This window comes from Fusarium oxysporum, chromosome II (assembly GCF_013085055.1).
Source record: "Fusarium oxysporum Fo47 chromosome II, complete sequence".
In the NCBI taxonomy this organism is placed as follows: domain Eukaryota; kingdom Fungi; phylum Ascomycota; class Sordariomycetes; order Hypocreales; family Nectriaceae; genus Fusarium; species Fusarium oxysporum.
The window spans coordinates 2,724,746-2,751,417 of record NC_072841.1 but is presented as its reverse complement, the minus strand read 5'-3'; the positions used below and the strand labels follow the sequence as shown (position 1 = coordinate 2,751,417).

The 26,672-nt window shown below is 47.9% G+C and overlaps 11 protein-coding genes across 11 annotated transcripts; 6 read left to right on the top strand and 5 right to left on the bottom strand.

The window, feature by feature from the left end:
• Positions 1 to 1,336: 1,336 nt before the first annotated feature.
• On the top strand, positions 1,337 to 4,091 carry FOBCDRAFT_214959 (uncharacterized protein). Its single transcript, XM_054703358.2, has 2 exons — positions 1,337 to 2,667; positions 2,714 to 4,091. Exons 1-2 carry the CDS (start codon positions 1,496 to 1,498, stop codon positions 3,744 to 3,746), a joined length of 2,205 nt encoding a protein of 734 aa, XP_054559333.1. The 5' UTR covers positions 1,337 to 1,495; the 3' UTR covers positions 3,747 to 4,091.
• Positions 4,092 to 4,314: 223 nt separating this feature from the next.
• Positions 4,315 to 4,980, bottom strand: FOBCDRAFT_288375 (uncharacterized protein; the record flags this gene model as incomplete). Its single annotated transcript, XM_059611725.1, has 2 exons — positions 4,626 to 4,980; positions 4,315 to 4,575 (listed from the first exon to the last, which is right to left on the bottom strand). The coding sequence occupies exons 1-2, from the start codon at positions 4,956 to 4,958 to the stop codon at positions 4,315 to 4,317; spliced, it is 594 nt and encodes a 197-aa protein (XP_059466772.1). The 5' UTR covers positions 4,959 to 4,980.
• A 362-nt stretch (positions 4,981 to 5,342) lies between these two features.
• On the bottom strand, positions 5,343 to 7,933 carry FOBCDRAFT_257134 (and other transporter-domain-containing protein; the record flags this gene model as incomplete). Its single annotated transcript, XM_059611197.1, has 11 exons — positions 5,343 to 5,684; positions 5,740 to 5,764; positions 5,814 to 6,050; positions 6,097 to 6,133; positions 6,181 to 6,237; positions 6,284 to 6,307; positions 6,361 to 6,664; positions 6,716 to 6,992; positions 7,039 to 7,132; positions 7,190 to 7,777; positions 7,825 to 7,933. 11 exons carry the CDS (start codon positions 7,931 to 7,933, stop codon positions 5,343 to 5,345), a joined length of 2,094 nt encoding a protein of 697 aa, XP_059466771.1.
• Positions 7,934 to 8,561: 628 nt separating this feature from the next.
• On the top strand, positions 8,562 to 10,922 carry FOBCDRAFT_176723 (uncharacterized protein; the record flags this gene model as incomplete). Its single annotated transcript, XM_059608524.1, has 2 exons — positions 8,562 to 8,965; positions 9,041 to 10,922. 2 exons carry the CDS (start codon positions 8,562 to 8,564, stop codon positions 10,920 to 10,922), a joined length of 2,286 nt encoding a protein of 761 aa, XP_059464167.1.
• A 2,156-nt stretch (positions 10,923 to 13,078) lies between these two features.
• On the top strand, positions 13,079 to 13,606 carry FOBCDRAFT_236940 (uncharacterized protein; the record flags this gene model as incomplete). The annotated part of the gene is made up of 1 exon (XM_031173620.2): positions 13,079 to 13,606. One exon carries the CDS (start codon positions 13,079 to 13,081, stop codon positions 13,604 to 13,606), a length of 528 nt encoding a protein of 175 aa, XP_031050405.2.
• Positions 13,607 to 14,231: 625 nt separating this feature from the next.
• FOBCDRAFT_248056 (uncharacterized protein) lies at positions 14,232 to 17,257 on the top strand. The gene is made up of 5 exons (XM_031173618.3): positions 14,232 to 15,181; positions 15,240 to 15,358; positions 15,465 to 15,612; positions 15,660 to 15,890; positions 15,936 to 17,257. Exons 1-5 carry the CDS (start codon positions 14,288 to 14,290, stop codon positions 16,860 to 16,862), a joined length of 2,319 nt encoding a protein of 772 aa, XP_031050403.3. The 5' UTR covers positions 14,232 to 14,287; the 3' UTR covers positions 16,863 to 17,257.
• A 638-nt stretch (positions 17,258 to 17,895) lies between these two features.
• On the bottom strand, positions 17,896 to 19,094 carry FOBCDRAFT_196967 (uncharacterized protein; the record flags this gene model as incomplete). The annotated part of the gene is made up of 2 exons (XM_054703356.2): positions 17,896 to 18,324; positions 18,387 to 19,094. The coding sequence occupies 2 exons, from the start codon at positions 19,092 to 19,094 to the stop codon at positions 17,896 to 17,898; spliced, it is 1,137 nt and encodes a 378-aa protein (XP_054559331.2).
• A 714-nt stretch (positions 19,095 to 19,808) lies between these two features.
• On the top strand, positions 19,809 to 20,401 carry FOBCDRAFT_15365 (uncharacterized protein). The gene is made up of 3 exons (XM_031173616.3): positions 19,809 to 19,896; positions 19,960 to 20,055; positions 20,103 to 20,401. Exons 1-3 carry the CDS (start codon positions 19,873 to 19,875, stop codon positions 20,220 to 20,222), a joined length of 240 nt encoding a protein of 79 aa, XP_031050401.1. The 5' UTR covers positions 19,809 to 19,872; the 3' UTR covers positions 20,223 to 20,401.
• On the bottom strand, positions 20,366 to 22,074 carry FOBCDRAFT_176717 (uncharacterized protein). The gene is made up of 2 exons (XM_059608523.1): positions 21,997 to 22,074; positions 20,366 to 21,939 (listed from the first exon to the last, which is right to left on the bottom strand). Exons 1-2 carry the CDS (start codon positions 22,050 to 22,052, stop codon positions 20,397 to 20,399), a joined length of 1,599 nt encoding a protein of 532 aa, XP_059464166.1. The 5' UTR covers positions 22,053 to 22,074; the 3' UTR covers positions 20,366 to 20,396.
• A 1,156-nt stretch (positions 22,075 to 23,230) lies between these two features.
• Positions 23,231 to 23,896, top strand: FOBCDRAFT_176712 (uncharacterized protein; the record flags this gene model as incomplete). Its single annotated transcript, XM_031173614.2, has 1 exon — positions 23,231 to 23,896. One exon carries the CDS (start codon positions 23,231 to 23,233, stop codon positions 23,894 to 23,896), a length of 666 nt encoding a protein of 221 aa, XP_031050399.2.
• A 241-nt stretch (positions 23,897 to 24,137) lies between these two features.
• FOBCDRAFT_155062 (major facilitator superfamily domain-containing protein) lies at positions 24,138 to 26,114 on the bottom strand. Its single transcript, XM_031173612.3, has 4 exons — positions 25,674 to 26,114; positions 25,314 to 25,628; positions 24,639 to 25,264; positions 24,138 to 24,588 (listed from the first exon to the last, which is right to left on the bottom strand). Exons 1-4 carry the CDS (start codon positions 25,935 to 25,937, stop codon positions 24,282 to 24,284), a joined length of 1,512 nt encoding a protein of 503 aa, XP_031050397.1. The 5' UTR covers positions 25,938 to 26,114; the 3' UTR covers positions 24,138 to 24,281.
• Between the last annotated feature and the right edge of the window lie 558 nt (positions 26,115 to 26,672).

Below are 26,672 nucleotides of genomic sequence, written 5' to 3'. Positions count from 1 at the left end.
ATTTACCCTCAGTCCCTTGTCCATGACAATTTTTTTCTTCTTCAGCGATTATACGCATGCTCATGACATGAAAGCTCTTCCCCGAGTCTCGCCTTGCTCCGTTGGTTGTTTGTTAAGCTGAGCGCATCACGCCAGGTCGATATTATCAGACGATGGTGATGGTGGGCTGATGAGTGGGTCTGTTCAAGGTCTGTGATTATCGGTGCCAGCCGGACACACCCGAGGAGAGATGAGATGGATTCGGTGTATTAAGAGATTTGTATCTTGTTTGTATAAATACAATACTGAAAGCTGGTATCCTGAGACATAACATTGTACTGGCAGTATAGTTTATGAGATTCTCATATAGGGACCTGAAGTTGGATGCTTGACAGCTTGAGTGGGTATCGACGGCGACTTGCGGGGATAGTCAATGATTGTTATGCTGATTCATAAGGGGAAAATCAGCTTAATATGATTGGTGTGAGCTCCAAGCTTCGAATAACCGTTGAAGGCGGCGGATAGCGACAGCTAAAAATGGAGGATGAGCGCTAGATCAGACAATCCCATATTCCAGAAAGTCGTTCGAGATCTACACAATGACATTGTTTCAGAATCTAGAAGCTTGTCGGATATGATACAAGTGACACAGTCCCTGTTCATGTCTCTTCAATTCGTAAATACCCTTCTCTTGCATTCTACTCTGGCTTGCGTGGACTACCACTATCGCTTACTGCTCGACTTGCCAGGGCCACGTATGGAAATCCCATTGTACTGCTAGATCAATTGACGAGCAGACTCATTTCAAAAAGGCCCATGCTGAAATCTCGACTCATCCGTGCGGTTCAGCCGCAAGCAGGGACATGATGCCAGATTCCCGAATTTCCCGATAGGATTTCGTCATAAGATGAACATCTATACCCCACGATGAGCCATTTACAAGACCCTTGCTGTTGGGCAACGGATAATTGGATTAAATTATGAATTGAGATGTCTTGGTTTACTGGCGTTTCGGCCGAATGAGAAGTTCGGGGTTGAACTGCACACCTTGTAAGCCTAAAACAAATACTTCATGACGATGCTGCACCAAACCTATTGGACCAACACGAAAGGAAACTAAGCCATTGAACATCACAAAGACACCGAGATGAGTTTTGACAGAGTAGTAGAATTATACACATTATTCTATGAAAAAGTACTGTAAAGAATAGTTTAAAGACATAATTCACAGTTCTAGAGAGCTGTTCAGGGTAGCCAGATTTCAGACTGACATAATCAGAAAACACGTGACCTCGGCGCCCACCAAATTCTTTCTTTCGGCTCATCGGCCTCACCTCGCTTCAACACCCTCCAACACCCGGGAATCCTCCGACAATCAGCCATCGCGACGGCCGCAACCATTCAAACCAGTCGAGTCCGGCGCCATTCTCAAGGGTCCCGCTTACGGAATACCCCAGCTCCGCCAAACGAGCTCCGTGCTCCGCTGCAGGCCGGCACAGCCTGGCAGCTCGTCGCCATGTCCGGCTCACCACCTCCACCATCACCAAACTCCCATGCGACGGCTCACGCGTACGCGAGCAATGGGCTCGAGATGCTCCAGGCCGCCAGCGATGCGGCCCACGCTATCAATCACCACATTAACAGTCCCCAAGCTCTCCAACATGCCGCCGTAGCTGCCGCCGAAGTCGTGGGCCACCAACAACCACATGCGCCTATGGATCCTCCAGACGGCATGCCCCATGCGACCGAGTTGCCTACTCAGCTTATACCTGGAAATGGAGCTGTCATGCGCGACCCGACCATTAACCCGAAGCTCACTCGACTTCGGCGCGCCTGTGACATGTGCAGTATGCGCAAGGTCAAGTGCGACGATAGTAACATACCGTGCCGACCGTGTCGAGAGCTGGGTGTAGACTGCACCTACAACCGCGAGACGAAGCGTCGGGGACCACCCAACAAGCATGCCGAGGCCGCAAAAGCCGCCAAGCGCTCGCGGGTCGAAGTGCCATCGGCGGCGACTGCAGCGGTGGCAGCTGCTGTAATCGGATCTTTGTCTCCATCGCCGCAGACTGCCGCGAAGACTTTGATGAACATCTCCACCGATAATGTCGATGCCGAATACATTGCGCCTATGCCAGTATTGGAACTGCTGGTCGACGACTTCTTTACCTATATCCACCCGCTTGCGCCATTTCCACACGAGCCTACGTTCCGTCAGTCATTCGCCAACCGTGAAGACCGTACAAAGCCCGAGTTTCTTGGTTTGCTGGCGAGTATGATCTGTGCCCTTGTCGCATCCTTCCCACGAAGTGCGAGAGAACATCTCAAGGCACAACACAGCACCCATCTGTTTCCTCGAGCTATCGTCATGGTTGAAAGATGCCGTGAGATTGCCTTGATTACACGTGGAAACAAGTGGCAACTCAAACAGCCAAAAACTCTGGACGATGCCGCGACCAGCTACTTCTTGGGATTGGCATCGGGATACACGCATCAGTGGAACGCTTCTGGTCAATTCATGGCCGAGACCCTGACCCTCCTCCGCGAGCTGGGATTCAGCCGGCCCAAGCACCCTGGTGATTTGCCGACATTTGGTAATAACAACTGTTCGCCAGATCCTCTTCCTTTCAACCATGTCAAAGATCAGATCGGGAAGCGAATATTTTACTGCCTTCTTCTTGGCGTACGGTAAGTATCTCTTTTTCTCGTGACAGGCTCTACTGACATCTCTCAGATCCTTTTCTCAGCTTGGTGCATCTTCTGCAGACATGGTGATAGCACCGTCAACACCCAGTCTCCCCTACCCCGCATACCCGGAAAACGTTGATGACATCTGTGTTCTCGCCAATGAAGTTATTCACCAACAGGATGGCAGTGTTACTCTGTTGACAGGCTTCCGTTTTGCTATAGACATTTACACTACTATGAATGGTATTGTCAGTCTTGAGCTGGCTTATGGTATGAGCACGCTTCCCTGGGCGGACCAGCGCATTTTGCTTCGAGATGGTCTTATTGCAGCCAAAAGCATCACCGACAACCTGCCACCAGAGTTACAGCTTGGAGACCATGGTGTCGAAGCAAATACCATGGCCAGTCTGGATGATTCTGGCATGCAATACGTGCCTCCTGCATGGCCCAACAGCCAGCCTGCCCACGATCTTCGAAATGTGATCAAGAACCAACCCGCTCGGCGCAGGCATCTTCAGTATGAGATCCAAAAAGCCAACATCTTCGTCTCACAACTCGCTACACGTTCGTATTTCGTCGAAATGTACTTTGACCTACGGGATGTCCACATGGGAGAACAACGACAGGAAAACAACCCCATCGAGGGCCATTCGGAGGAGGAAAAGGCTGCACAGGATGCTGACGAGAAGGAAATTTACGAGTTCATGTCGGAAGAGCGGGAACTGATTGTGCAAAATCTTCTCACAGTTTTGGGATCGATTTCGCAACGAAACATGGAGCCGAATGGTGGATCACTCATCAACAAGATCCGACAGGTTGCATCGACACTTTTGAACGACGCACCTGAACGAAAAGGACCTTTTGCGGTGAAATCAGAGGAGGCGTTATCACAGTTGATCAATATTTTGGTCAAGCTTGAAAAGACGGGTGCTGGCACTGGAGGTGGCATCGATACGCATGCACAGGATCCGTCACAGATGACACCGCAGGATGAGGAAGAGGAGTTGCGACACTGGGCAGACCTTCGAGACTACCAGTTGCGCTTCGCAGCGAATGGCGGGTTTGCTGGGAATCTGTAGCCCATTGGGGTCAAAAAGATGAACCGATGCGATGAAGCAAGGTGTTGTATTACTACAGAGGGTAATGAGAAAGAGGTGGTGTCGATTTGAGGCATCATCTATGTATGATTATGAGACAGCACAGAAGATGATCGGAGGGGGGTTAGTGAGTCCTGTAACAGCTATAGTGCGTATTGTAGCTTCATGTTTTTGTCCCAAAAGTAGATACTAAGAATAGGTACTAGGAGAAGCATTGCGCAAGCTATAGAACCACTGACTATGATCTCGTTCCCCTGTGCTGTAGAATTGTTATGATGTCAAGAGGGTAATTCACAAGTATGAAGAAAAGGCCGAAAGTCAGGGACAGCTTTGACAAAGCCAGAGTGATATGCGAAAATGTATGAAGTAATATTAATCGCGTACTGCAAACTGTTTGTAGTGTAAACGTACAGCCCAAAAAATATAGGAGATTTCTCAGATAGCCGCTCAAATGGGTATATGGCTGTTTGCACTCTGCCTCTCCTTACGATAGAACCTCATCTCGTAAATCGACCATCCAAACAAAACCCAGTTAATAATTCTGCACCTGTTAGCAAACTTTCGCCAGACTGTTACACGAGTTTACGTACGCTAGTATTACTAGAAGAGCGATCATGGAGCCCTCCAGACTTCGATTCCAGACAGAATAGTTCTCCATGTGATAGATGAGAATAGCGAAGCATGCCGTTGCACCGAGCGCAAGGATGAGCTGCACGATGGTGTCGACAATTGCCGGGACGTAAGACATAGAATGATTGGCGCGACGGGCAGAGATATTCATCACGACCGCCCAAAGCAAAGACGCAATGCCCTGTGATAAATCAGCGATCACGTCTCACGTAGAATGGGAGCGATACGTACTACAGGCAAAGCCGTCCAGAGCATCCACGAACATTCATGACCGATGGGTACATCGCTCGGACAGATCTGCGATCTTAGAGACCACCAGATACTCAAGATAATAATGACAACAGGAATAGCGATATTCAGCTGTCGCGCAGTCACGACAGCGAAGTTTTGGCGTGGAGTTCGGCGGTAAGGAGCTGGTTGGGCTTGATACGGTGGGTAGTATCCATATTGAGGCGGCGCATTGTATTGCGGAGGAGGATACTGCTGTTGATTAGGGTACGGTTGCTGAGGAGGGTACTGTTGCTGCTGCTGATTGCCATAGGAGTACTCGTGAGGACCAGCCATTTTGACAGATGCTCAAGTGTTGATGTTGAAGATGAATACTTTGTTGGATGGTTCGAGGCGTAGTGGAGAAGAGCATGACGTTGGCACCTTGAGGTCGGTGCGGAAAGTGGAGATGCAGGCGCCAAATGTTTCGGCATTAGCGCGGGGTCCACAGGGAACTAAACTTTAATTTGAATACGACGTGCGAATATTACAGAGATCCAATATCCATCGGATCAATATGTATCATAATCAGTCTCGATATATACAACATAGAGCACTGAATGTCAGTCCTATTTGGTGAGTAATGCTCACTTTGGTGAAAATCATCACAGAAGAATGGAAAGGTTGCATAAACACATCGATGCCCAGCCAAATCCTTTCACCTCGCCGAACAACATCCAATCACCCTCGCTGTCCATCCTCCATTGCCCACTCATCATAAGCTAGTGGTCTCTCGGCATCCTTTTTCCAAAGCAGATACCTCTTGGATAGGAACGGAAGCCGCTTTGTCAGCTGATAATGCGCGAATCGACTCTTCGGATTGTTGAACACTGTATCTAATTCTTCGAGGGTGAGCTGTTTTGTCTCTTCAACAAAGACGAAGATGAGCACGAATGCCACGATGTTGAGACCTGCGAAGAAACCGAGTGTGCCAGCCATTTCGAATACGGCGTTGATTCGAGGCAGAAGAATTGTTAAGAGGCCAGCGAAGAAGAGGTTGATGGAAATTGCGACAGATGCGCCCTGGAAGAGTCAGCATATCTCTGTTAGTGAGTCGGTGGGCAGATGATGGACCTACCGCTTCTCTGTTCTTGAGTGGAAAACTACAGGCGAAAAGTCAGTGTAAATCGTGATTGGGTGCTGGGGGCCTACCTCTCTGATGCCAAGGTGAATGGGATCGGCCCAAGACCAGGACTGTACGCCGCGGCAAAAAGATAGATAAAGATGATTCCAGCGATTGATCCGCCCGTGTTTGCTTTAGGCTTTGGTTGATCGCCAGAATCAACCTGGGGTGCCACTGCGTAGGAAATTGTAGCAGCCATGAGAAACATGCTCATCATGGGAAGCGTTGATAGTAGCCAGCTTCGTCGGCCGATGATATCGATGGACCTGTCTTTGTTAGCACTGTAGAGATTTCTCGAGTGTTGAACAGTACCTCATTGCAAGTATGCCAAAGAAAAAGTTGACACCACCTAGTTGTTGTAAGTTGTTGCTATTCATACCGAGTTAGGATACATACCGAAGCCCAAGCTGTAGCCCATGCTAGTCTTGACACCGTAGTCGCTGAACATGCCATCTGAAGGATGTCAGTAAGTCCCAAGTGAGACGCCCGAATTTCTTACTTGAATAAAATGCAAACACATTGACTAGATACAACTATTAGCTAGGCTGGCTCAATCATCGTGACGCTATACCTTACTTCCGCAAAGTTGCTGCGATAGAGCAACAACACAACTACTCCAGAGCGCATTCCTAAGTCTTCGTCTAGTAAACAACGGCTTGAACTGATCAACAGAGAGCCTCGTGACAAGTATAATGAGGGAAGCATATGTCAAGCCAGAAGTAAGCGTTCGGCTTGTCCTGTCCTCATTCTTGGTGTTGACACCGTTCTGGTATTCGGAATGGTGAGCAATTTCGTGGCGATTCTTCTCACGATGGTCCTGGTGGATCTCCTCGTCTCGAGTAGACCACCAAATCAGAAACAAATCGCGAGTGGCTTGAAGCTAGGAAACCTATTAGCTATGCTTGAGACACATGCAGTCGGCTGATCTCACCCTGGTCGGTCGAACTTGAAGGAGGTTTCTAAAAGCACGATCGAGGTTGTAATTAGGCGTACCCGGCCGCATATAGAACCTTGGACTCTCGTAGCAGAAGCAGACCGCAATAAACAATAAGACAGATGGTACAACAGGCGCAGCAGCAATCCACTGCAAAGAGTGGTATCGGCCTCCGTGCTCGTTGAGACCGGCGTTGGGTTGACCATCTAGAGTATTAGTCGCGGCCGCAATGACAAAGTTGATCACGAAACCGATCATGATACCACAGGCGACCCTGAAGAATGTTAACAATGGGAGTAGTGTGCTCGCAATAGACCTACCAGAGTTGCCAGGCGAGGATAGTTGAGCCTCGCCAATATCCAACTGCCGTCTCAGAAGCGAGAATAGGGGCACTGACCGCCTTGATTCCCATGGCTAGTCCTTCATATCAGTATTCCAATGCTTTGCTGCTCTTAATAGTCTAATACTTACCTACTCCCCCAACAATCCTGGCCCCCAATATCTGCTGCCATGTCACCGCAAAAGCCGACCCAATCGAGCTCGCAATGATAAGTAGAGCCGAAAACCCGAGGGCACCACGTCTTCCAAGGCAGTAATTGACCGGTAGCGAAAGTGGTGCACCGGGAAAAGCAGCCGTGAGGAAGGGAATCGCGTTCGTACCTCCAAGTTGCCATTGAGCCGTCGAATCGGCTCCATTGCTCTGTGTGTCGTCCTGTCTCTGTATATCAATACCAACGGTCTCAACAAAGAGACTCATAGCGTTGATGGATGATTGAACGTGGCCTTGGAGGAAAGCTGCCAGTGAGACTGTGCAGATGATGATGAGCATTCCGCGCTGGCTGAAGAGGCGCTCGCGTTCTGCTACGAGGCTTTCTTTCTCGTCCAGGGTGAGCTCAACGACGGGTGAGAGATTGGTTATTAAGCCTTTGGAGAGACGGTAGTAGTAGTTTCCATTCTTAGCTACCTCTGCCGCTCGCTCGACCTCGTCGCGTTCGAGAGAAGGGAGGTCTTTGCAGAGAGTGTCGATGCCTCTTCGAAGAACAGGCTCAGATACGCCGGCTGGAGAAGTCAGTATGGTGATGTCAGGAGCGGAGAGCAACAGATACCAAGAGAGTTCCCGAATTCATCTCGGGTGTGGATTTGTTTCTCAATCCATGCTTCCAATCTCCTCTTGAGACTCGGTTTCTGTGGTTCTCGATTATCGCGTTCCGTCATGGTGGTGAACAGACGTGTTGTTCACCCAATGCAAGACATCAATCGTAAGTCATGAACTGATCAAAGAAATAAGATGATTAGGAAAGACGAAACAGAAGATTGAACCCTAATTGACCTCCTCATTCAACCGTGCTTTCAAGGTTCTCACCTCCCTTGTCAAGCTGAATTCCAAACTTTGGCCCCCAAATTTCATGTATGATAAGCAAGGCAGAACCTACGGCACCCGCATACAGTACGAGGCCATCTACGCAATGTCCAGGTCCAACAGCAAATGATCGAGTGTCGATCAGCGGATCAAACCTCCACCTTTGGTGAATGTCCCGTGGGGAAGCCTGTATCAGCCCTATTAGACATGTTTGTCACTCGTTTAAGTGGCGACTGTCTCGGGCGGTTTTGATGCAGGGATATGCTTGAAAGTACAATTGGGAAGGATCATCATCTGACGGGTTCAGTGAGTCTTGGCTGTACGTTACAGTACAGTCTCAACAGTACAAAATGATACGGATCATCGTAGGCTGATTGCCAATGCGGGGGTGATGTAGTATATCCCGTATTCGTCATCGCAAGCCTTATCTTCGCGGCTGTACCTCTCCCAAGAAAACATCGCCATGGTATCGAATTCTCCAAGATGGCAGAGTTAGCCTCAGCCGTTCAGAGCTTCATCGCTTCCAGTCTGACAGCATGGCACCGCATCGACACAGCTGTAAGCTCTATCAAAGATCCTCCTCGAAACGTCGAGCATTGGAGAGTTGTGGGGAGTGTGTTGAAGGAGTCCTTGAGCCAAATGGAGGAGAGGATACGCCAGCGACAGAATTATATGACAGCGCCGGAACAGAACCTCTGTAGAGCTATCGATAGATTCATCAGGGACTTTCTGAACGATCTTGAACGATTGGAGAGGACGATACCAGTGAAGAAGGGAGGAAGGTACTGGGTGCAGCTGAAGTTGAGGTTGCAGGATGATAGGGAATTGCTCACGCGACTTTCTCGCAACGTCCAGGTCTTCCAGGTATCTGCTTCAGCACTATCTTTGTAAGTCCCTCGTTCCTTTCCTTACCTTCTATTCCTAACACAAGGTAGATTAGACCCGCCTAACGATAACTCTAGAAATAGAGTACACCAATTTCTCGAAGGCATCAGCGATGACAACCCTGAGCAGCTCGACCCCGATGAAGTAACCGATTTGCACAAATGGAGAGAAGCTCTCTACGAAGTCGCCGACATTGCAGCCCAACGAGAATTCCCCGACCCATCACCTCATGATCATACATCAGAGCAAGGCGAAACACCAAGAAGACCATCGGGCGTAAGCCCCATAGAACTGCAGTACCGGTTCGAGGCCGCGGTATCACGAGCGAAACGAATGTACGATGCCAAACTGCCACTCATGGCGAAGAAGGCACATGACGAAGCGATAAAATACGGTGGAGAGATGCAGGCGATTGACCCGAATGCTATTAGTGTTACCGAGCTGGTTGACATGGAGATAACTTATGTGCGTATCATCAAAGCATGTAGTCCATTTGTGGACTCGTACGAAGCACTTGCGTGGGAGAGGCTACAGAACCTCAAGTCTAATTTGCAAAAACACACTAGTCACGGCAATAACGTCGACTTTTGTACCGAACAGGAGAAGGTCGGGGTTTTGTGTGCTGAACTGCGCGATCGAGAGGGTGCGGTTGAGTTTTTGAGAATGTCGCTGGGCGCTTATTTATCGAACCGTGAGGAGTACGAGGACAGGGTACCACGGATATCGATGCTGGTCTGCGAACAGTACGAGTGTATGGGGCAGTGGAATAACTTGGATGCCTTCAAGAAAGTCATATTCGACAAACTGGGCTACGATCCGGCCTCAGAGCCAAATGCCCTCGCTAACACAATAATGTGGTGTCGCCAGCATGGGTACGAAGCTTCTGAGATTGAGGGAAGACCATACATACCAGAGGAGAACTTTTTTGAGAGTACTCCGCTTCACGATGCCGCTGCAGACTCTACCGTGGAGATGGAGATCGTCCATCAGCTGATACCTATAGTCTACCATGCGAGACCCGATGCGAACGGCGATACACCCCTGCTTGTAGCAGTACAGCACTCCAACAATCTTGCGCTCCAGGCACTGCTACGGATCTCCGGCTCGGTTCATGTTTGGGATTCTAAAGGTGGCACTCCATTACATCGATGTGATAACGATGAAACACTGAGACTGCTCCTCGAAGAGATCAAGAAGCCCGTTCACCAATCCTGTCCCAACGAACAAGGATTACAATTAGTCGACATAGATTCGACAGACGCCTACGGCGAAACAGCCCTGCACAAAGCTTGCGAAAAAGGAAACGAGCGCATGGTCGGCTTGTTAGTAGCTGAGGGCGCAGACGTTAACCTCGTGTCCGGGTCAAATGAGACCCCATTGATGATCACCTGCGTACCATCTGAACTAAAAGGAAAGGGAAGATTGAGTAAAGAACGACGGCGAATTCTGGAAATATTGGTAAATCGCAATGCAGATACAAAGCACAAAGATGATTGGGGAAAACCCGCTGTTCCAAAGAGTCTCAAGGCGAGGGGATATAGCGAGGCTCAAATCGACAAGATGCTCTCGCCAGACTTGACACGGAGATTTACGAGGCGACGGGTGGAGGAGAGATTTTCTGTTTCATCAGGCAGTAGTTCCGAAAGGCCATCCTTCGCAACACTCAGCGCCATATCATCGTCGTCACCGGTTGAACTTGTTGGCGACATACCTTCGCGACCAGCAGAGTTTCCCTTGACCCCAGTATCGAGTTGTGTGCCGCCTTCGGGTTATGAGTTACGATCAGGTGGGACATGGTCAGAATTACAGTTAGCTGAGCTACCAGGGTCTACGCCTGTTGTGTCGGTCGAGCTGGATAGTAGACCAGTGGAGGTGGTTGAGTCACCGAACCAGAAGTTCTTGAAAGATGGGAAGATGAAGAGTATTAGGAGGAAGTTGAAGATATTAGGTGATCGGTGATGAAGTAGGAAGGGGTGGCGATTGCTTGATGTTGAGACGTCTGGTGGGTTTAAAGGCCTGATGAGTTTACGATGAAGAATGACTTTATGTATGAGAGTTACAATACCCTGGAGACTGTAAGACGTCCTTGAAACCGATTGTATGTCAAATTTGGTAATGTGGTGCTGCGAGGTCAGGCAGTAGATGGAGTTTAGGTATAGATTGAATGTGAGGACGCAACTTACCTAGCCATTTTAAAGACGAAGGTGTGAGCCCCGAGTCAGGAAAATCGAGGGAGTAATAAGTGTCATAGATAAGACAAGGCGTATTCTTTCAGGATCTTTGCCGATGCTCGATAACCGGTGTTGGTGTGAGGATTGATCGCATCAATCGACACAGCGATCGTAGACCGCCAGGAACATTCTGGCCTCATACATGGAGAAGCTCAACACCATGAAGCTATGCATCCAAGCCACCATGTTTGCGATTAATGCATTGGCAGCACGTTGTTGCCGAAATGAATGCAACGGTTCAATGAGAAAGATTGGCCGCATCAGCTCGTTGCTGGCAAGTGATGGCCTCTTGTCTCGTGAACATCGATGCTCTGCACCTCGATGCCATTTCCAGGAGCTGATAGGGCAAAATTCACTGATACTGAGGAATATGGTAGTTTGGTGAATCAGCGAGAATGTAAGAGAATCGTGAATCTGAAGCCACGAGGTGCTGCTGAAACACGCACAGTTAACAACCCGTTGATGACATTCTTGGCCTCGCGGTCGTCCTCAGTTTTCACCTGCCAATGCTACGTTGAGATAATTGGTCACATCACGAAGGCCAGGTCGCCTATCCAATGATCGTCGCTTCTCAAGAGTCTAAATGGACATGCGCGCCACCATCGCGGCCGAGAGTGACCGCAGTTCAGGGTCTTGTTACCAGATATGACTCAACCGCCGTCTCCATGAGTGGCGATGGCTCTGCCTTTCCTGCCGTCGCACTTTCCATGGTCAACAGACAAAAGTCGGAATTGAGGTGAGCTTAGGGTAGTAACTCGCGTCGGCATCGTCTTTTGTAGCCTCAGCTGCTGGTGAGACCGGGCGGACCGAGAAACGTATGTGAGGAACTGTGGTAGAGGGTCGTCACAGACTTGCTTGGTATCGAGATCGGCCATAGAGAAGAAAGGACACCGAGTTTCCTCAAGTCCCTAAGAACATATGTTTCTGTTTATGGTCAGAAGAGGTTGAAGTTTGACTTTGTATGGAAAGGATGGAGAGTGTGTCGGAGGGGAGAGAGTCGGGGAGGCCAGCTTTATGGGAGAAAGGATCCCAGACGGGGACTGACAAAGCGGTGAGCCACCAAAGGTTAAATGATCATACGACGCACAAGAGCCTCATATTATTTAAGCATAAATTGTTTAAAAGTCTGTTCATTTGTACGCCACGACTGCCTAAACTCTGCCCCTTGACTCTCAAATCACAGTTCAGACAACATCTTCCGTCCACCAACCAACTCTGCGCACAACCAGCACAAAGTGCCCTTTACTAAAGCATATTAAAGCAAAATACTCTCACAACAGCCCTAAAACACCCATTTATCCAGTCCTGACTTTACAATAGATGCATACCGAACCCCAAAGACTTACAGAGAATTATGTAACTATGCCGACAAATGTGCATATCATTGAATCTTAAATTAGACTTCGGGGTCACTGTACATAAACACCCCCTTGATTTCCCACTTGAGAAATCTCATCATGGTTACTGCCTTCTTCTTACAAGCACATCAAGTTGTTCTGCTGTCAGCTCGTCATTGCCGCATCACTCTCTCGCAGATGCTTGGAACCATTGTCAAACCGTCGCGGCGTACTTGCTGATTCTCGTAAGCTACTTTTCAAGAGCTTGCGGGCATTGAACATGTTGCTAACAGTGTTTTAGTCTTTTGTTGCTTGAAAAACCGACATTCTTCAATGTGTTGGTGAGAGACTCCTTATACAACTCTCCTGTCAAGTCAACATCAGCACTCTGTACACCTGTCATTCTCTTCTTTTCTTCTTCTTATATCAACTCAAGTCCTCCTGTCATCATTAAAGACAGTATCCACATATTTAAGTGTTGGTAGAGGCATATTTCAGCTGGTCTAGTCAGAGCCTTGGTCACTTCAACACCATGTGTCTCCTCAAAATGCCCAACACCAGCGGCACTAGTCAAATGTCAAAGTCAAAGTCAGAACCCCTTTTCTCTGATCAACAAATGGGTTACTCAGAACTTGAATACTCCTCTCAGCAAGTCTCAAGTGTTACGGCAGGAGAGGCCTCTGCTGGGCGAACAAGCCTCCCCTCATACTGTGACTTTTATACAGAGTGTCCAGTTGAGGAAGAAGAACCAACTTGGAGCTTGTTCGAGGGAGAATGGCATGAAGACGCAAAAGAGTGCACGCTGCGTATGAAGCAAGAGTATCTAGACCAGTTTGAGAACCCATTTGACCTATGGGATAAATACAACAACCATACTACTGAACCAGAATCCACTTTGAAGTCTCGGCCCAAGCCCAAAAGCACCTGTATCTCACCACCAGCCAGCAATTCAAAACAAACTCTTGGCTGGACTGGTGAATACGCTTCTATGACAGAGTATGGTGCAAGTCCTAAAGTTTCACAATGGACTGGGCAATACTCTGATCCTTATGAGTATAGTGTCTCGCCAAAATGACAAGACTTGGCAAGCCAGACTTCAAGTGGATTCTGGAATATACACCAGAATAAAAATATGGTTACAACTTTTCTCTCTTTTTTTCTCTCAGCAAATTCAGCAAAATTCCTTACAACATGGGTGGTGTTTTTGGTGTTAAGTTTACAGCGTGGTGTTTGGGGGTATAAAGAAGATTTCTGGTCTCAATGAATGAGTCAGTTAAAACAGCGGGTGTTTTGTTGGTTGAAGTGGTCTCAATAAATGAGCCTGCAACCTGTTGGGTTTTGGTATGGGGAGAGTCGTTTTTGGTGTTTCTGGTGGTTGAAGTGGTCTTGATAAACAAGCCTGCAGCCAGTCCAGCGTTGGTTTTATAATAAAGCGTTGTTTTTCTTCTTCTTAACGGATTGATGACATGCTTTATGAGTGCATATTATAACGAGTCCACGACTTTAATAATAATAATAATCAGTAATTTTCATCCAAAATCATTTACAGTATACCAGATTTTGACCTAAATTATGACGAAATGTTGCATAAATTCCTCTTAAGCTTGCCAATGAGGTGCAATGCATCACGTGTTAAGCATCCAAAATGAGGAGGTGTTCTCTACCCAAGCTATAACGGTGTAGCGTACCTTATCTTATTACAGATTACTTGAAAAGTTATTCTTCGATCTTGTAGGTTCTTAAACCAACTCCTACAATGAGTGATCCAACAGCCCGCGAAGACCTTACCAAGCGGCAGCTTCCTTCCATGGCACTCGCGAACGGCATCGAATCTTTACCTTCTGAAGCTCAAGCACGTACAGCTTCAACGTCGGATGATTCTTCGACAAGATTTCAAGTCTCTGGCGTTGCAGTTGTCACTGGAGGGCTGGGAACCATTGCATTGACTGTTGTTCGAGCATTGTTGCAGCACGGCGTGACTGGGCTGATGCTGCTTGACCTTGACGTGACTTCGGAATCTGCGATAAGTAAAGTGGATGATCTTAGGAAAGACTTTCCGAAAAGGAAAATTGAGGCAGCGTCTGTGGATGTAACCGATGAAGAAGCTGTAGGACAGGTTATGACTTCAACAGTTGAGAAACTAGGCGGCCTTGACTACCTCCTCTGCTTCGCGGGCATAGTCAACTGTACTCATGCTCTCGATTTATCACCCAAAGTCTTCAGAAAGCTCCTCGATGCCAATACAACTGGAAGCTTCATCTGTGCCCAAGCTGCGGCAAAGGAAATGGTCAAAGCCAACACCGGAGGACGCATCGTCTTCATAGCCAGCATATCAGCACATCGAGTCAACTACCCACAGCCGCAAGTTGCATATAATACATCCAAGGGAGCGCTTTTGATGCTAAAAAGTAGTCTCGCGGCAGAGTGGGCGCGATATGGAATTACTGTGAATAGCATCAGCCCTGGATACATGGATACTATTCTTAACGAGGGAGAGGGATTAGCAGATGCGAGAAGGTCGTGGGCCGAGAGGAATCCAAGCGGAAGAATGGGAATGCCTGAAGAACTGAGTGGAATGGTTGTGCTATTATGTTCCAAGGCTGGAAGCTATATCAACGGGTCTGACATGGTTGTCGATGGTGGAGGAATAGTCTTTTGAGCACACACCACAACCCAATAGTCACTGATATGTAGAAGATAATCTCTAGCCAATAACCAAAAGCATACACACGCATATCAATGCCTATTCCGAGGCGGAGCCATCACGTAGACGCGACAACTCCACGCCTGCTTACATGCCAAGGCCGACTCCACCAGTGATCGGTCAGTAAGTAAGCGGCCAACAAAAATCAAGTTGATTCAACAAAATAGATGCTCTATTCTCCCCGAATAAAGAATCCGCATGTGAAACATTCGGAATTGGAAAATCCCAGAACCGACCGAGGTCACCTCGGAAGCCATGGAAGCTTATTTGGGGTCATAGCGACGAGGGTTCCACCGAAACTTAACCCTGTTCAAACTCCGACTTCCCCTCTCTTCATCACTCAAACTCCGAAAGCTATGTCTTCAAGATCGATATTCGTGAGTGATAAAGACAATAATCGATGATACTCACTAAGGGAATTTAGGTGATCTTACTCATTGGACTGATTGCTTCTTTCGTGTACGAGAGGATCAATCTGATTCAGACATTCTATCAAAATACTCCGTCGCGTATCACCAAGGTGAACAACATCGGGAAATATGAAGTCAAATTTCAAGATCAGATCAGGAGCTGCGAGGATGTTTTACTTATTGAGAAGTATCATCTTGCAATTCTAGCCTGTGATCCAGGAAGAGAGCGGCACAACACTGTCATGGTTCGTTTCAGCCCCATATTCGGTGATTGTTACTAACAAGTGCAGGGAATCTTTGCAGGAAATGTTACTAATAATGCTGAACTTTGGGCATATGACTACACAGTCACCGACCGTACTGACGCTGAATCCCTGAAGAGGATCAAATTGGCTGGATTCCCTCACGCATCTGACTTTCACACCCTGGGCATGGCGTTTGATCTTGAGACATCTAATCTCTTCGTCGTGAGCCATGCCGTCGCAGGATCACGCATTGAGCTCTTCAATCTCGACATTGGATCATTGACTGCCAGTTACATCCAGACCATTCAGCATCCTCTCATTAACGCACCAAATTCAATCGCTTCTGTCAACGGACACGAGTTCTACGTCACCAACGATCACTACATTACCAAGAAACAGTCACTCGTGTTGAGTAACCTAGAGACATATCTGGGTCCGCCGACAGGAACAGTGGTCCATGTGAACCTCAAAGCGTCAGATCTCGATGTGAGGGTTGTCGCGTGGGTTCCTTTCGCCAACGGTATCGAAATCCTCAACAGTTCAACCGTTGCGGTGGCGTCGTCCTCACGAGCGGCCATTTATATGTTTAATACTTCAGACGCCACAAAATTCAAAGAGACCTCCAGGATCAAACTTCCTTTCCTACCAGACAACCTCTCTGGATCTGGTGATAAGCTCATGATCGCGGGACACGGCAACATGCCTGCCCTGGCAAAGTTCACGCAGTCACGTCGTTTTTGCAACGACCCCTTTGAATACGAACGCGCGGACCCTACTATGAAGGAGTCCTGTGCTAAACTACAGGCTATTTCTTGGGTTTCTGAGTGGAGTGAAAGTGAAGGATTGAAGCACCTTTATGTTGACACTGAGTATCCGTCGAGCTCGACTGCTGTCAAGGACGCCGGAAAGGGCGTTGGAATTATCAGTGGTCTTTACGCCAAGGGTATTTTGATTTGGAGAGATGAGAAATAAAACCACGCTAGTTTTGTATTCATCGCGGAGTATTAGAAAGAAAGTCGAGACCTAGAACCGGAGGAAAGTGTTCAGAGGCAAGGAATTTATCTGAACAAGTGGATGCAAATGCATTTCAACAGGTTAATGCTCCACTTTGGCTTTAGTCAATCACTATACATATGATTGAGAGTACATGGAATGACGGCCTGCATTCACAGTTGGGAACGAGACTGAACAACGGAATCTGTGTAACATCTTCCGTCTTTCACCATCTCCCGCACTGTCAAAGAACAGTACCGGATAAAGGATTCACAGGGGCACTAAACAAGATTTCGGCAGTACATCTGTGATCTCAGTCTATCGTTTCGTGAATAAGTCCAGATACTCATGTATAAATCATTTCGTAAACTTTGGACCGAATACGCTCAATTCCATCGTATCTAGACCCCAAACTCTCAAGAGGCCGCGCTAGTATACACGATGAGTTCTCCCACCACTCCCAAAATTCTCCCTGCCGATTTCTTGGTTTGCGACGTAATTCACTTGTCTCCCGTCCCTTCAGCTTCCTCATTCAAAAGGCCCCAGAATAGTCGATGTTCTCGCCGAATGATATGCCAGTGTTCCGGATGTCATGGTTGCGAACATTTTATCACGCACTGGGCGACTTACCAGTGCGCAGTTTGCTTTCTTAACTGCCCTGCCTAGCGCTATCGACAGAGAAAAGAACGCGGATCTCCGATATTTTTCGTAATCTTAGTATTGTTTTAGAGATGCTGGATGCTGGATGCTGGATGCTGGATGCTGGATGCTGGATGCTGGATGCTGGATGCTGGATGCTGGATGCTGGATGCTGGATGCTGGATGCTGGATGCTGGATGCTGGATGCTGGATGCTGGATGCTGGATGCTGGATGCTGGATGCTGGATGCTGGATGCTGGATCGATCTGGACGAGGGCCTTGCCGATTTATTCTTCGCTTCAGGTAGCCTTGTATTGAGTGAGAAAAATACATCATAATCCTGAAAAAACCCGTGTCCCAATTCATAGTGGCATCAAGCATTGTAAAACATTTCTTCCTCGATATCATCCGTCGTGATGACCACGTCGTGCAACTTCGCCGCTTGAAGCTGCAGGCAGTTCGAGATATAAATGCCTCTAAGATCCTCGTGATGCATAGTTAAAGTCTCGAGATTGGGAAAGTTTGAGGCATCGAAGTCGCCTAGACCGGGTTGGGACATTTTGCCGAGTTTGATGGATTTGATGGAGTCTCGATGAGGTTTGAGGATATCTCCAACCAAGTTTAGACTCCACTGGGGGTCTTTTCTACCTTCAAGCCTAAATTCGTGCTCCCATCGCAGAGTGAAGTGCTCTAGGCCTTTCAGCCAGGTCACAAAATCCCTCACTGCGTTGGGATGATCAGATGAGTTAATGAGAGCGAAACTGGAAAGAGAGAACACAGAACGTGTGTTAAAATTGCGCAGCTGGTTGCGGTCAGTATTTAGCTGCCTCAGTGCATTTGGTTGCAAGGTGAACGGATACTTACGCTCCTAGGTAAGAGAGCATTGCTTCTATGTAGGCGCGAGGAGTTACGCACACGCCGCCGAATAATCAAATGCTTGAGGCTTGAGCAGCCGCCACTCAACCCCAGTTGAATATCGTATAGAGTCAGAGCATCGCGATGGTATGATATGCCCTTCAAGATCTCAATGCGTTCCAACCGTGGCATGCTTATTTTTGCACAGGACAGTACACGGTAAGTAATATCCCCAAGCTCGGGGAGATATGTGCCATGTGCATGGCCAGATATGACCAAGATTCTAGTGTTGAAAAGCCACTTGGTGCAATCCAGGACAATCGAAGCAAACGCTTTTGCCCAGGGAGTAGACAACTGATGCGGCGGCGCAGGGTCCCAGGGTTGGTCTATGGGAAGGTTGAGGGATTCCACAGGGCCGCCTTGTTGGCTATTTCGATTGTTGACTAATATGAAACAAGTACAATAACGGCGAAGTTGTATGTTTTCTCGCAATGTCTCATGCAGACGTACGGCTCGTGTGGAAGTAGAAAGCCGGTTGTTGCCACCATCATCCCGATATTCATCGGCGTATAGGCATATGCAAGAATAAAGGGTTTTGGTAGCAATCTCATTGAACCTGGGGCAGACCAAGACCAAAGAGACAAGATCGCCGTAGTAAGGAAGCGCCAGGTAATTCGGATGGTTGTTCGGCGACATTGGCTCAGAGGCTTTCTCCATGATGATGCGTAGCACTTCATTGGGGAATCTGAGGATCGGGAAGTGATTGCTCTCCGAGGAGACCTCCATCGTCGTGAAAATTTGAAATGAATGTTGGTTGAAAGAAGGAGGAGAGAAGAGAAGAGAAGAGAATGAATTCTCCGAGTAGACCTGGAAACAGAGACTGAGGGCGGCTGATACTGGCGCCATCGGTGGCACTGGCAGGCCGGTGCCAAGAGAGCAGTAATAACGTGATATGCTTATAATTTTTTCCATACTAATTATTAAAGGATAGAAGTTTGTGATTAGAATGAGTAAAGTATAGCGAACTCTCCATGAGACTTGTAGTAGTTCAGGACAGTATCTATAACTTTTGATAATGGCCTAGGCAAAGTCTAGTAAGGACTATGGTTTCTTTCAACAACAGCTGGCAATACCATCAAGTCCTTTGCATTTCAGTATTTTGAAACTCAGTGATAAAAATGTTAAGCTAAATTGAGAATACCTTAGGACTGTTTAGGATAATCTTCACGCCAATATACGATAAGATAGTTGAACAACAACAAACACATGCGGGTCCTGATACTGTCAAATCGATCGCTCTAGGCCGCTATTGTCACCTGGCTAAGGGGTTTTAGTGGAGTGATTTTCTTTGTGGCTGCCCCGTCTCCACAAATTCATGGAGAGTTTTTTTCCATTTTCTTTCTTTTCTCGATATTCTTTCCCCACTCAAGGACCCTGAACTTTCACTCTACATTCACCTCTCAATTCACCACTAAGACTCTCAATCACCGTCATCATGCCTATCTCAAAGAAGGATCGCGTAAGTCATCTACTGATATAAACTATCAGCGGACCGCGGTGAACTCATCCTGACATTTCCTAGCGAAACAAGGAGCACAAGAAGGCCGACGCTGCCGGTACTCGCGCTCCCGTCAAGGCCAACGGTCTCCCCGTCAAGGCTCCCAAGCCCACCTCCATCGTATGAATCTCTCCTCTCACAAAGTAGATATCAGCTAACGATTTCAGTGCCAAAACTGTCGCAAGGAGATTGTCAACACCAACAAGCTCCAGCTCGAGGTCCACGCGTCAACACACGACGCTAAGCTTTGGCCCAAGGAGAAGTGCTGGCCCAACGACTTCCAATAGATCACAAATGAAATCTTGGTTATTAGGGTGGAGAACATCAAAGGCGTTGCGGCATAATAGCGCATGACTGGTTGATTTTGAGGGGTTGCGCGGTTCTGAGTCGTGATAACGATTCATGAAGAAAGATAGACTGACAAAAAAGATGAATGAACAATCCAGGCGTTTCTTTGATATTTAAACACTGCCTGATTTCGTGCTACTCCAAGTTTCTATCTCAGACAAACTCAGCTTATCCATCTCTAGATCCACTTCGAAAACACCAGGAGCACCTTCAGCAGCTTCATTCGGTCCTTTGGTTGGAAATCTCTCCCGTTTCAGATATAGACCGCCATCCTTTGTCGTCATATAAAATGTCAAGTCTCTCCCCACCGAACCATCAGATCCTGATTCAGTTGGCCCGATGACAAAGTGCCGAACTCTCATTTCATCAGGCGGCAACACACCATACTGGGTCATAAAGCTCTCGACGTCTTGTCCTGATATGCCATGTTCGAGATCGATTATTCGCTGAGCAACGACCTGGAGCGTATGACTATTCCAGAGACTTTCTTGTGCAGCACAAAGAACGCCCATTAACCGAAGTGCCTCAATACGAGTTTCCAGAACGCGACATTTGATAGCAGCGAAGAAGAGATATGGCGCGAAACCCATCTCGAAATGGAATTCAGATGGTGTTGGCCTCGTTCTTAGTCCAGCTAGCTCTCGAGCACCCTCGACCATACGTGTGAAGTTGGGGATGAACGCATCATAATCCATCTCATCGGTGACGAACTGCACGCGTGATAATACCATGCAGACCTCGTATACATGGAAGAGCCATATCCGCGATGTCAGCGATGTTTGTATCAGGTCCTGGGGCGTTTCAGCTTCGAATTTGTCGAATGAGGATTTCCACTGTTCCAACAAGTCATGGATTTCATATTGTTCGAGAAGGACCTCTGGTGTAGCTGGCTCGTTTCTCATATCACCGAGACGGTAGTCGGCTGTCCGCCGGAAATGTTGTATAGTCATGTTGTAGATAGCATCGATCGAAGTTTGAGCCTGAAAGTATGAAGAGAAGGATTCGGGTATCGTTGGAGATTCAGAGTAGCCCATGGGCTGTGAGTCGCCAAAGTAAAAGGGCAAGATACTCATCCGCCGAAATATCGGTAATAGATAATGCAGCACCCATTTCGGTGGATTCGAGGTATTGATCAAATTCATTCCATGGTGGCAGTGTCTGATAGCCACGTCTCCATTAGACTGCAGAACCTCAATGCATACAAACATGAGGCAAGTCAGTAACGCCAATACTATATCTGGCTTATGTGGAGTCTGGAGTTCCCGAATTGCAGCATTGTAATGCTTCAACGCAAAGACACTTCTCTGGGTCGCAACAGCAGAAGAGTTGTCTTTTGACTGCAGATTTTCAAATAGAGAACTGATTGTCATGATGGAATGTCTGACAGCTGGTTCATGGTCGCAGAATTGTAAGACAACATTGGTCCAGAAGTACGGGTCGATAGGCCCTGATAACGAAGGAGCCGCAACCCTGCAGAAGAACTCGATAGCTCGTGAGTCGGTCTTTACATTGTTGCCCAGGACGTGATTCTGAGGACGGTACAGCGCAAGATGAGAGTACGAGGTCTGATTATATCCCAGACCTTGACATTTGCGACCCGCGCTAATGCATCGCTGACACGTCGGTTTGCCTTCATCGCATTTTATCTTACGCGCCCTGAAAAGAAAGCGTTAGATTGCGGTTACAATGCTGATTATTGATTGTGTTACCCACTTGCATATCAAGCAGCCACTTCTTGTCTTGTGATTCCTCTTACGAAGCATTTGCATAAATTCTGGTGGTGAATTGAAGTTGAGAAACGTTGGTCCGAACTGCCGACCTCATCAATGTCGCATTAGATAAGCGATAAGCGAGGCAATGCGGGGCGCGACGAGCCAATTGGCAGTCGCCAAGCCGTAGGGCTGTGAGGATGCTACCTAACAAAGCATCAAACCAACAACAGCGACGATCCGAGTAATCACGGTATTATGACTGCCAAAAAGTGATGAGAAAAGAAGCAAAAAACATACAACAGTGAGGATTCCCCGGTCGTCACCGACCCGAGTACTAATTCACCGCTCCTCGGCTTGACGATGGGAGAGCGGACGGGATCCCGTATTCTCCGAAGGCTGTGGTCGTATGTGACTGTTTGGGGACAATAGTAGCACTATCAAGGACAATTCTGATATGGGTCGTATTTTAGATCGATTAGATAGGAGAATATTAGGTCTGCGGTGGCTTGAAGTCCGTCGTGCGGATATCTCCGTGATCTTGAGCTAAGGCTAATGCTTCACGTGGATGAGGCTCTTGTGGCGCTTCAAACCGTCGAAAGTCAATCTCGCATCATGAGAAATACTCGGTATTGTAGAGTTGATTTGAGCCTCTTATGGTGGTATCGTCTTTCCACTTCTTCGAACAAGCTTGAAGTCAGCCATTCGTCGAGAACGTCGGTATTGTTACCAGGATCAACTCGGCCCCAAGAATCAAGCCATGTACCTCATTCTTCGTTTCAATCCCTCTCCTACAAGATAAAATCAAAAGAATCTCTTCTCTCCTCATCCTCAATCACATTATCGTCGCACTACAGCAGTCTGACTCACCTTCACCCGAGGTTATTCTTAGAGACGCCACTAGCAAGCTGATAACAGGGATTCCTACCATCCATCCCATTTGCCCTCTTCCCCACCCAAGCTTATCAAGTCACTTGACATCCCCTCGCACCACCAATTTCTGCTACGTTGCAGATCATGTTTGCTGCGATGCTACCAATCACTTCGGCATCGTATATGCTTGTAAGACCTCAGCACCTTCCTTCGCGCCAAGATCGACGAGATGCTCCTCCCTCGTATTTTGGGGTCTGAGTCTGTGTAGGCCAGTAGTTAAATAGTAATACTGAAACCTTGAAGTGCATAATATTGATATTGATTACAATCTTCTTCGTCTCGTATCTTACGTCCACAGCCTCAAAATGCATTCCTTTCTCTTCCTAGCTATCGCCAGCTTCGCTGCAGCTCACGTTCCTTCTGTCAGCGTTCCATCATGTCCTAGATCAAACAGAATCACATTTTCAAAGTCCGTACCCGATCAGGATCCCTTTCCCCGTACGCAAATCGACCTCTGCTATACCTCCACTGCACTCTCCCTAACTTTCACGGCCCTTGACGAAAAGAGCTTCTATTTCAACTCTTCGCAGGGTACAAACGATGATATTTGGGAGTACGAAGTCGTCGAGGCATTCATCTACAAGGGGACTAATGATCCGCAAACATATCTTGAGTATGAAATCAATCCCAACAACGTGACATACCAAGCCTTCGTCTACAACCCCACCAAAGACCGTGAAGAGGGAGCTCCATTCGATCACTTCTTTATCGTGGATCCAGAGGCCGATGGTTTTGAGGCGGAGACGAAATTGAATAGACGTGCGGGAACGTGGGTTAGTAAGGTCAAGATTCCACTGGGTTTGTTTAATGTCGATCCGGGATGTGCGAAGGGGACAAAGTGGAGGATGAATTTCTTCAGGACTGTTACGAATCCGAAGATCTTTCCTGACCAGGAGCTTGGGGGCTGGAGTTCGCCCGACAAAGCGAGCTTTCATATCACCAAGTTCTTTGGGCATGTTGATTTTGTTTGAAGTTGGATGGAACTATGGGCTAGCAAAAAGATTGAACATGCAACGAAACTCAATTCCTATTTGACCTCGAACTGGTTCAACATTCTATCTGTGAAGTTTAGAGGACAACAAAGGTTACAGAACGGAACTAACGCTCAATTTATCCGATAATTTGACTTTGACACATCTGGCCAAGCTTTTGAGGCACTGGGTTAGACACGGAGTAAGCACAGTAAGACAAGGTAAAATCATCAGTTCATTCGTCATTATGAGAGGTACGTCAATTCATTCATTACTGAGATAGCCCTAACTAGGTAATCTGTTCCTGGAATCTGGTTCCATAGCAATAGTATTTCACAATTTCTCCATCTTCCCCTTCATTCACATTAAATAGTACTCCCAACACTTAAACACTACCTCGCTCAGGTTGCTTTTCGGGATGGCCAGAAGGCAGAACATCGGCCAAAGTCTCATCAGTACCCTTGAGATCGTCCTCAGTGCTCACGTGGTCGCGAATCTTGAGGAGGATGACAGGGGCAGCAACGACAAGAGAAATGGAGAGAAGAGTCCAGTTGCTGATGAACTCAGATCGGTAGGAGATCTTGCGTGCATCAAGGTTGTTGACGACTGCGGCACCGACGGACTGAATGCCCTTGTAGAAACCGACATAGTTGGCAGATCGTCGACCAGAGTTGGACAAGGCGCCCATAAACCTGGAGATGTTAGCAAAGCAAAATTGAGAACTACAACTGAGGAGACTGACCAGTAGACAGTAGCCTGCCAAGCAGCATCATAAAAACCGTAGAAAATGTACAGGAACATGGGTCCAGCGTATCCAGAGTCGGTCCAGTCGCCTGGCACGAATCCTGAATCAGGAGAAACAGTCTCACGAGTGTAGGTCTTCTCGAAGGCATAACCACCACCCCAGATGGCAAAGGTCAGGACGAATAGGGCAACCCAAGCAGCTTTGGCGCGGGTGGTACGGCGGAACTTCTCGATATCGAGAAGCCAGCCCCAGAGGGCGGCCGCGAGAATTTGGGCCAACCAGTAAAGCAGACCATTGAGCGCCTTGGTTCGAGTGTTGAAATAGGCGCCATTGACAGAGTTCTGTTGGTAGACGTAGAACCAATTAGATGAGAAAAACATGGGGAAGAGAAGAATAACGAAAGGCTCGAAACGAAGTGTCTCCCAGAGACCCCAAAGCTCGCTCTGCCATGTTGGGTTCTTCATGAGGATGACGCGGGAACCGTCCTTACGGATGATGTCGTTGGCGTTGCAAAGTGTGAGCGCAAGAATGGCACCGAAGAACATCAGGACGATGAAACCGATATAAGTTCCATCGCTGACGGTCTTGTTCTCTTTGATGTTGATATTTTCACCAAGGGGAATCTGCATTTTGAATTAGCATCGGTACAGAGGAATGGACCAAGAAACTTACCAAGCTGCCAATAACAGCGCCCATGTTGAAGATACCCCAGAACCAAGCGAAATACTTTCCCTTCTTGTTCTCGTGAGGATACGAGATCATGATAGTACCCTGCGCGGTCCATAACAAAGCAGCACAGAGACCGAGCCAAACACCAGCAAAGATGTTGAAGCCAGGAACATGCTTGTGAACCGAGACGAGAAGACTGATGGCGTAGATACCGTAACCGACACCACCGAAAGCAAGACATAGTTTGACACCGAGTACGTTGACAAAAGTACCGCCGAAGAAGCCAAAGACTGCAAACGTGGCGTACAGAGCCGTGTTCTACCCCAGTCAGCGCGCGTCACTCGTGAGGAACGTAATGCTCACCATGTTGTCAGCTAGCGTGGGATCAGTTTTACCACCACCACCAAGGCCTCCGAGGGCATTGAACATGCCGGGACACATGAAGCAGACAAAGGCGACCATGCCAAGCTGAATGCGCGGCGAGGCATACCAGGGGAGAGTCTTTCCAAAGAGGCTGAATCGCCGGTATTTCCATCCACGCGGAAGATCAACATCGGTGTGATCATGGTAATCAGCCTCAGTCGCGATGCCACCCTTTGAGGTAGCGGTTGGTTGTTCGTCGGCCATGTTTGAGTGATTGTTGGTGAAGCTCAATTGGAGTAGCCGTTGAACCGTTGTAAGAGAGGAAGTGGATGTTTTGGCTGATTTAAACCCGTTGAAAAGGCGGGGGTGGAGATGGTGATAATAAAGAAGTGACCGTGGCCGTGGCGTGGCAGTGGAGACTGCGATAATGGGTACGAACTGGAAGGAGTGGCACGCGACCGTAAGATTCGGCGATTGTACCAAAATAAACACCCAAACGCTCTCACTCACTGGTCGGCGGGCAGATTATTGAGGGGGGAGGAGACGAGATGAGACGAAGGACGGTCCTGGACGCATCAGTGCGACGTTACACCCTGCGGCCTGCCGCCCTACCAACCCCTACAGTACCATGGAACAGACCCTAGACTACCAGTAAATGCACAATGCTGGGGGCCATTCCCCCGTTACTTATCGCGGGGTCAAGATAGCCGTGCACTGATAGGCGATAGGGCCAGCCACCTGACAGGCTCAAGGCATGATCTGCGACCCCGTTCAAAAGAGGGTGCCCATTCAATCACCTTCCGATAGGGAGATAGCCTGATAGTCTAGTGAGATTAACTCAGTTAGGTAGGCTCTCTGTGGAACATGAATGCAACAACCTACGGCTGCAATCCGGCCATTTATCACCAATTGCTGCTCTTTTGATAACGGCTGCTACTCCAAGTGCTACGTTGAAGCTATTCGCACCCGACCTTTTTGCTTGCTTGGCTTGAAGTGTAA

What these genes read in the sequence shown, in the direction of transcription:
- FOBCDRAFT_214959 (XM_054703358.2), top strand. Translation starts at nt 1,496, where the DNA reads ATGTCCGGCTCACCACCTCCACCATCACCAAACTCCCATGCGACGGCT. An exon ending in TGCCTTCTTCTTGGCGTACG is followed by an intron (nt 2,668 to 2,713) that starts GTAAGTATCTCT and finishes GACATCTCTCAG; the next exon opens with ATCCTTTTCTCAGCTTGGTG.
- FOBCDRAFT_248056 (XM_031173618.3), top strand. Translation starts at nt 14,288, where the DNA reads ATGAGTGATCCAACAGCCCGCGAAGACCTTACCAAGCGGCAGCTTCCT. An exon ending in TTGTCGATGGTGGAGGAATA is followed by an intron (nt 15,182 to 15,239) that starts GTCTTTTGAGCA and finishes GATAATCTCTAG; the next exon opens with CCAATAACCAAAAGCATACA. An exon ending in ACTCCACCAGTGATCGGTCA is followed by an intron (nt 15,359 to 15,464) that starts GTAAGTAAGCGG and finishes GGAAAATCCCAG; the next exon opens with AACCGACCGAGGTCACCTCG.
- FOBCDRAFT_15365 (XM_031173616.3), top strand. Translation starts at nt 19,873, where the DNA reads ATGCCTATCTCAAAGAAGGATCGC. An exon ending in CTATCTCAAAGAAGGATCGC is followed by an intron (nt 19,897 to 19,959) that starts GTAAGTCATCTA and finishes GACATTTCCTAG; the next exon opens with CGAAACAAGGAGCACAAGAA. An exon ending in CTCCCAAGCCCACCTCCATC is followed by an intron (nt 20,056 to 20,102) that starts GTATGAATCTCT and finishes TAACGATTTCAG; the next exon opens with TGCCAAAACTGTCGCAAGGA.
- FOBCDRAFT_176717 (XM_059608523.1), bottom strand. Translation starts at nt 22,052, where the DNA reads ATGCAAATGCTTCGTAAGAGGAATCACAAGACAAGAAGTGGCTGCTTG. An exon ending in AGTGGCTGCTTGATATGCAA is followed by an intron (nt 21,940 to 21,996) that starts GTGGGTAACACA and finishes CTTTCTTTTCAG; the next exon opens with GGCGCGTAAGATAAAATGCG.
- FOBCDRAFT_155062 (XM_031173612.3), bottom strand. Translation starts at nt 25,937, where the DNA reads ATGGCCGACGAACAACCAACCGCTACCTCAAAGGGTGGCATCGCGACT. An exon ending in GCGCTGTTATTGGCAGCTTG is followed by an intron (nt 25,265 to 25,313) that starts GTAAGTTTCTTG and finishes TTCAAAATGCAG; the next exon opens with ATTCCCCTTGGTGAAAATAT. An exon ending in TGGCAGGCTACTGTCTACTG is followed by an intron (nt 24,589 to 24,638) that starts GTCAGTCTCCTC and finishes TAACATCTCCAG; the next exon opens with GTTTATGGGCGCCTTGTCCA.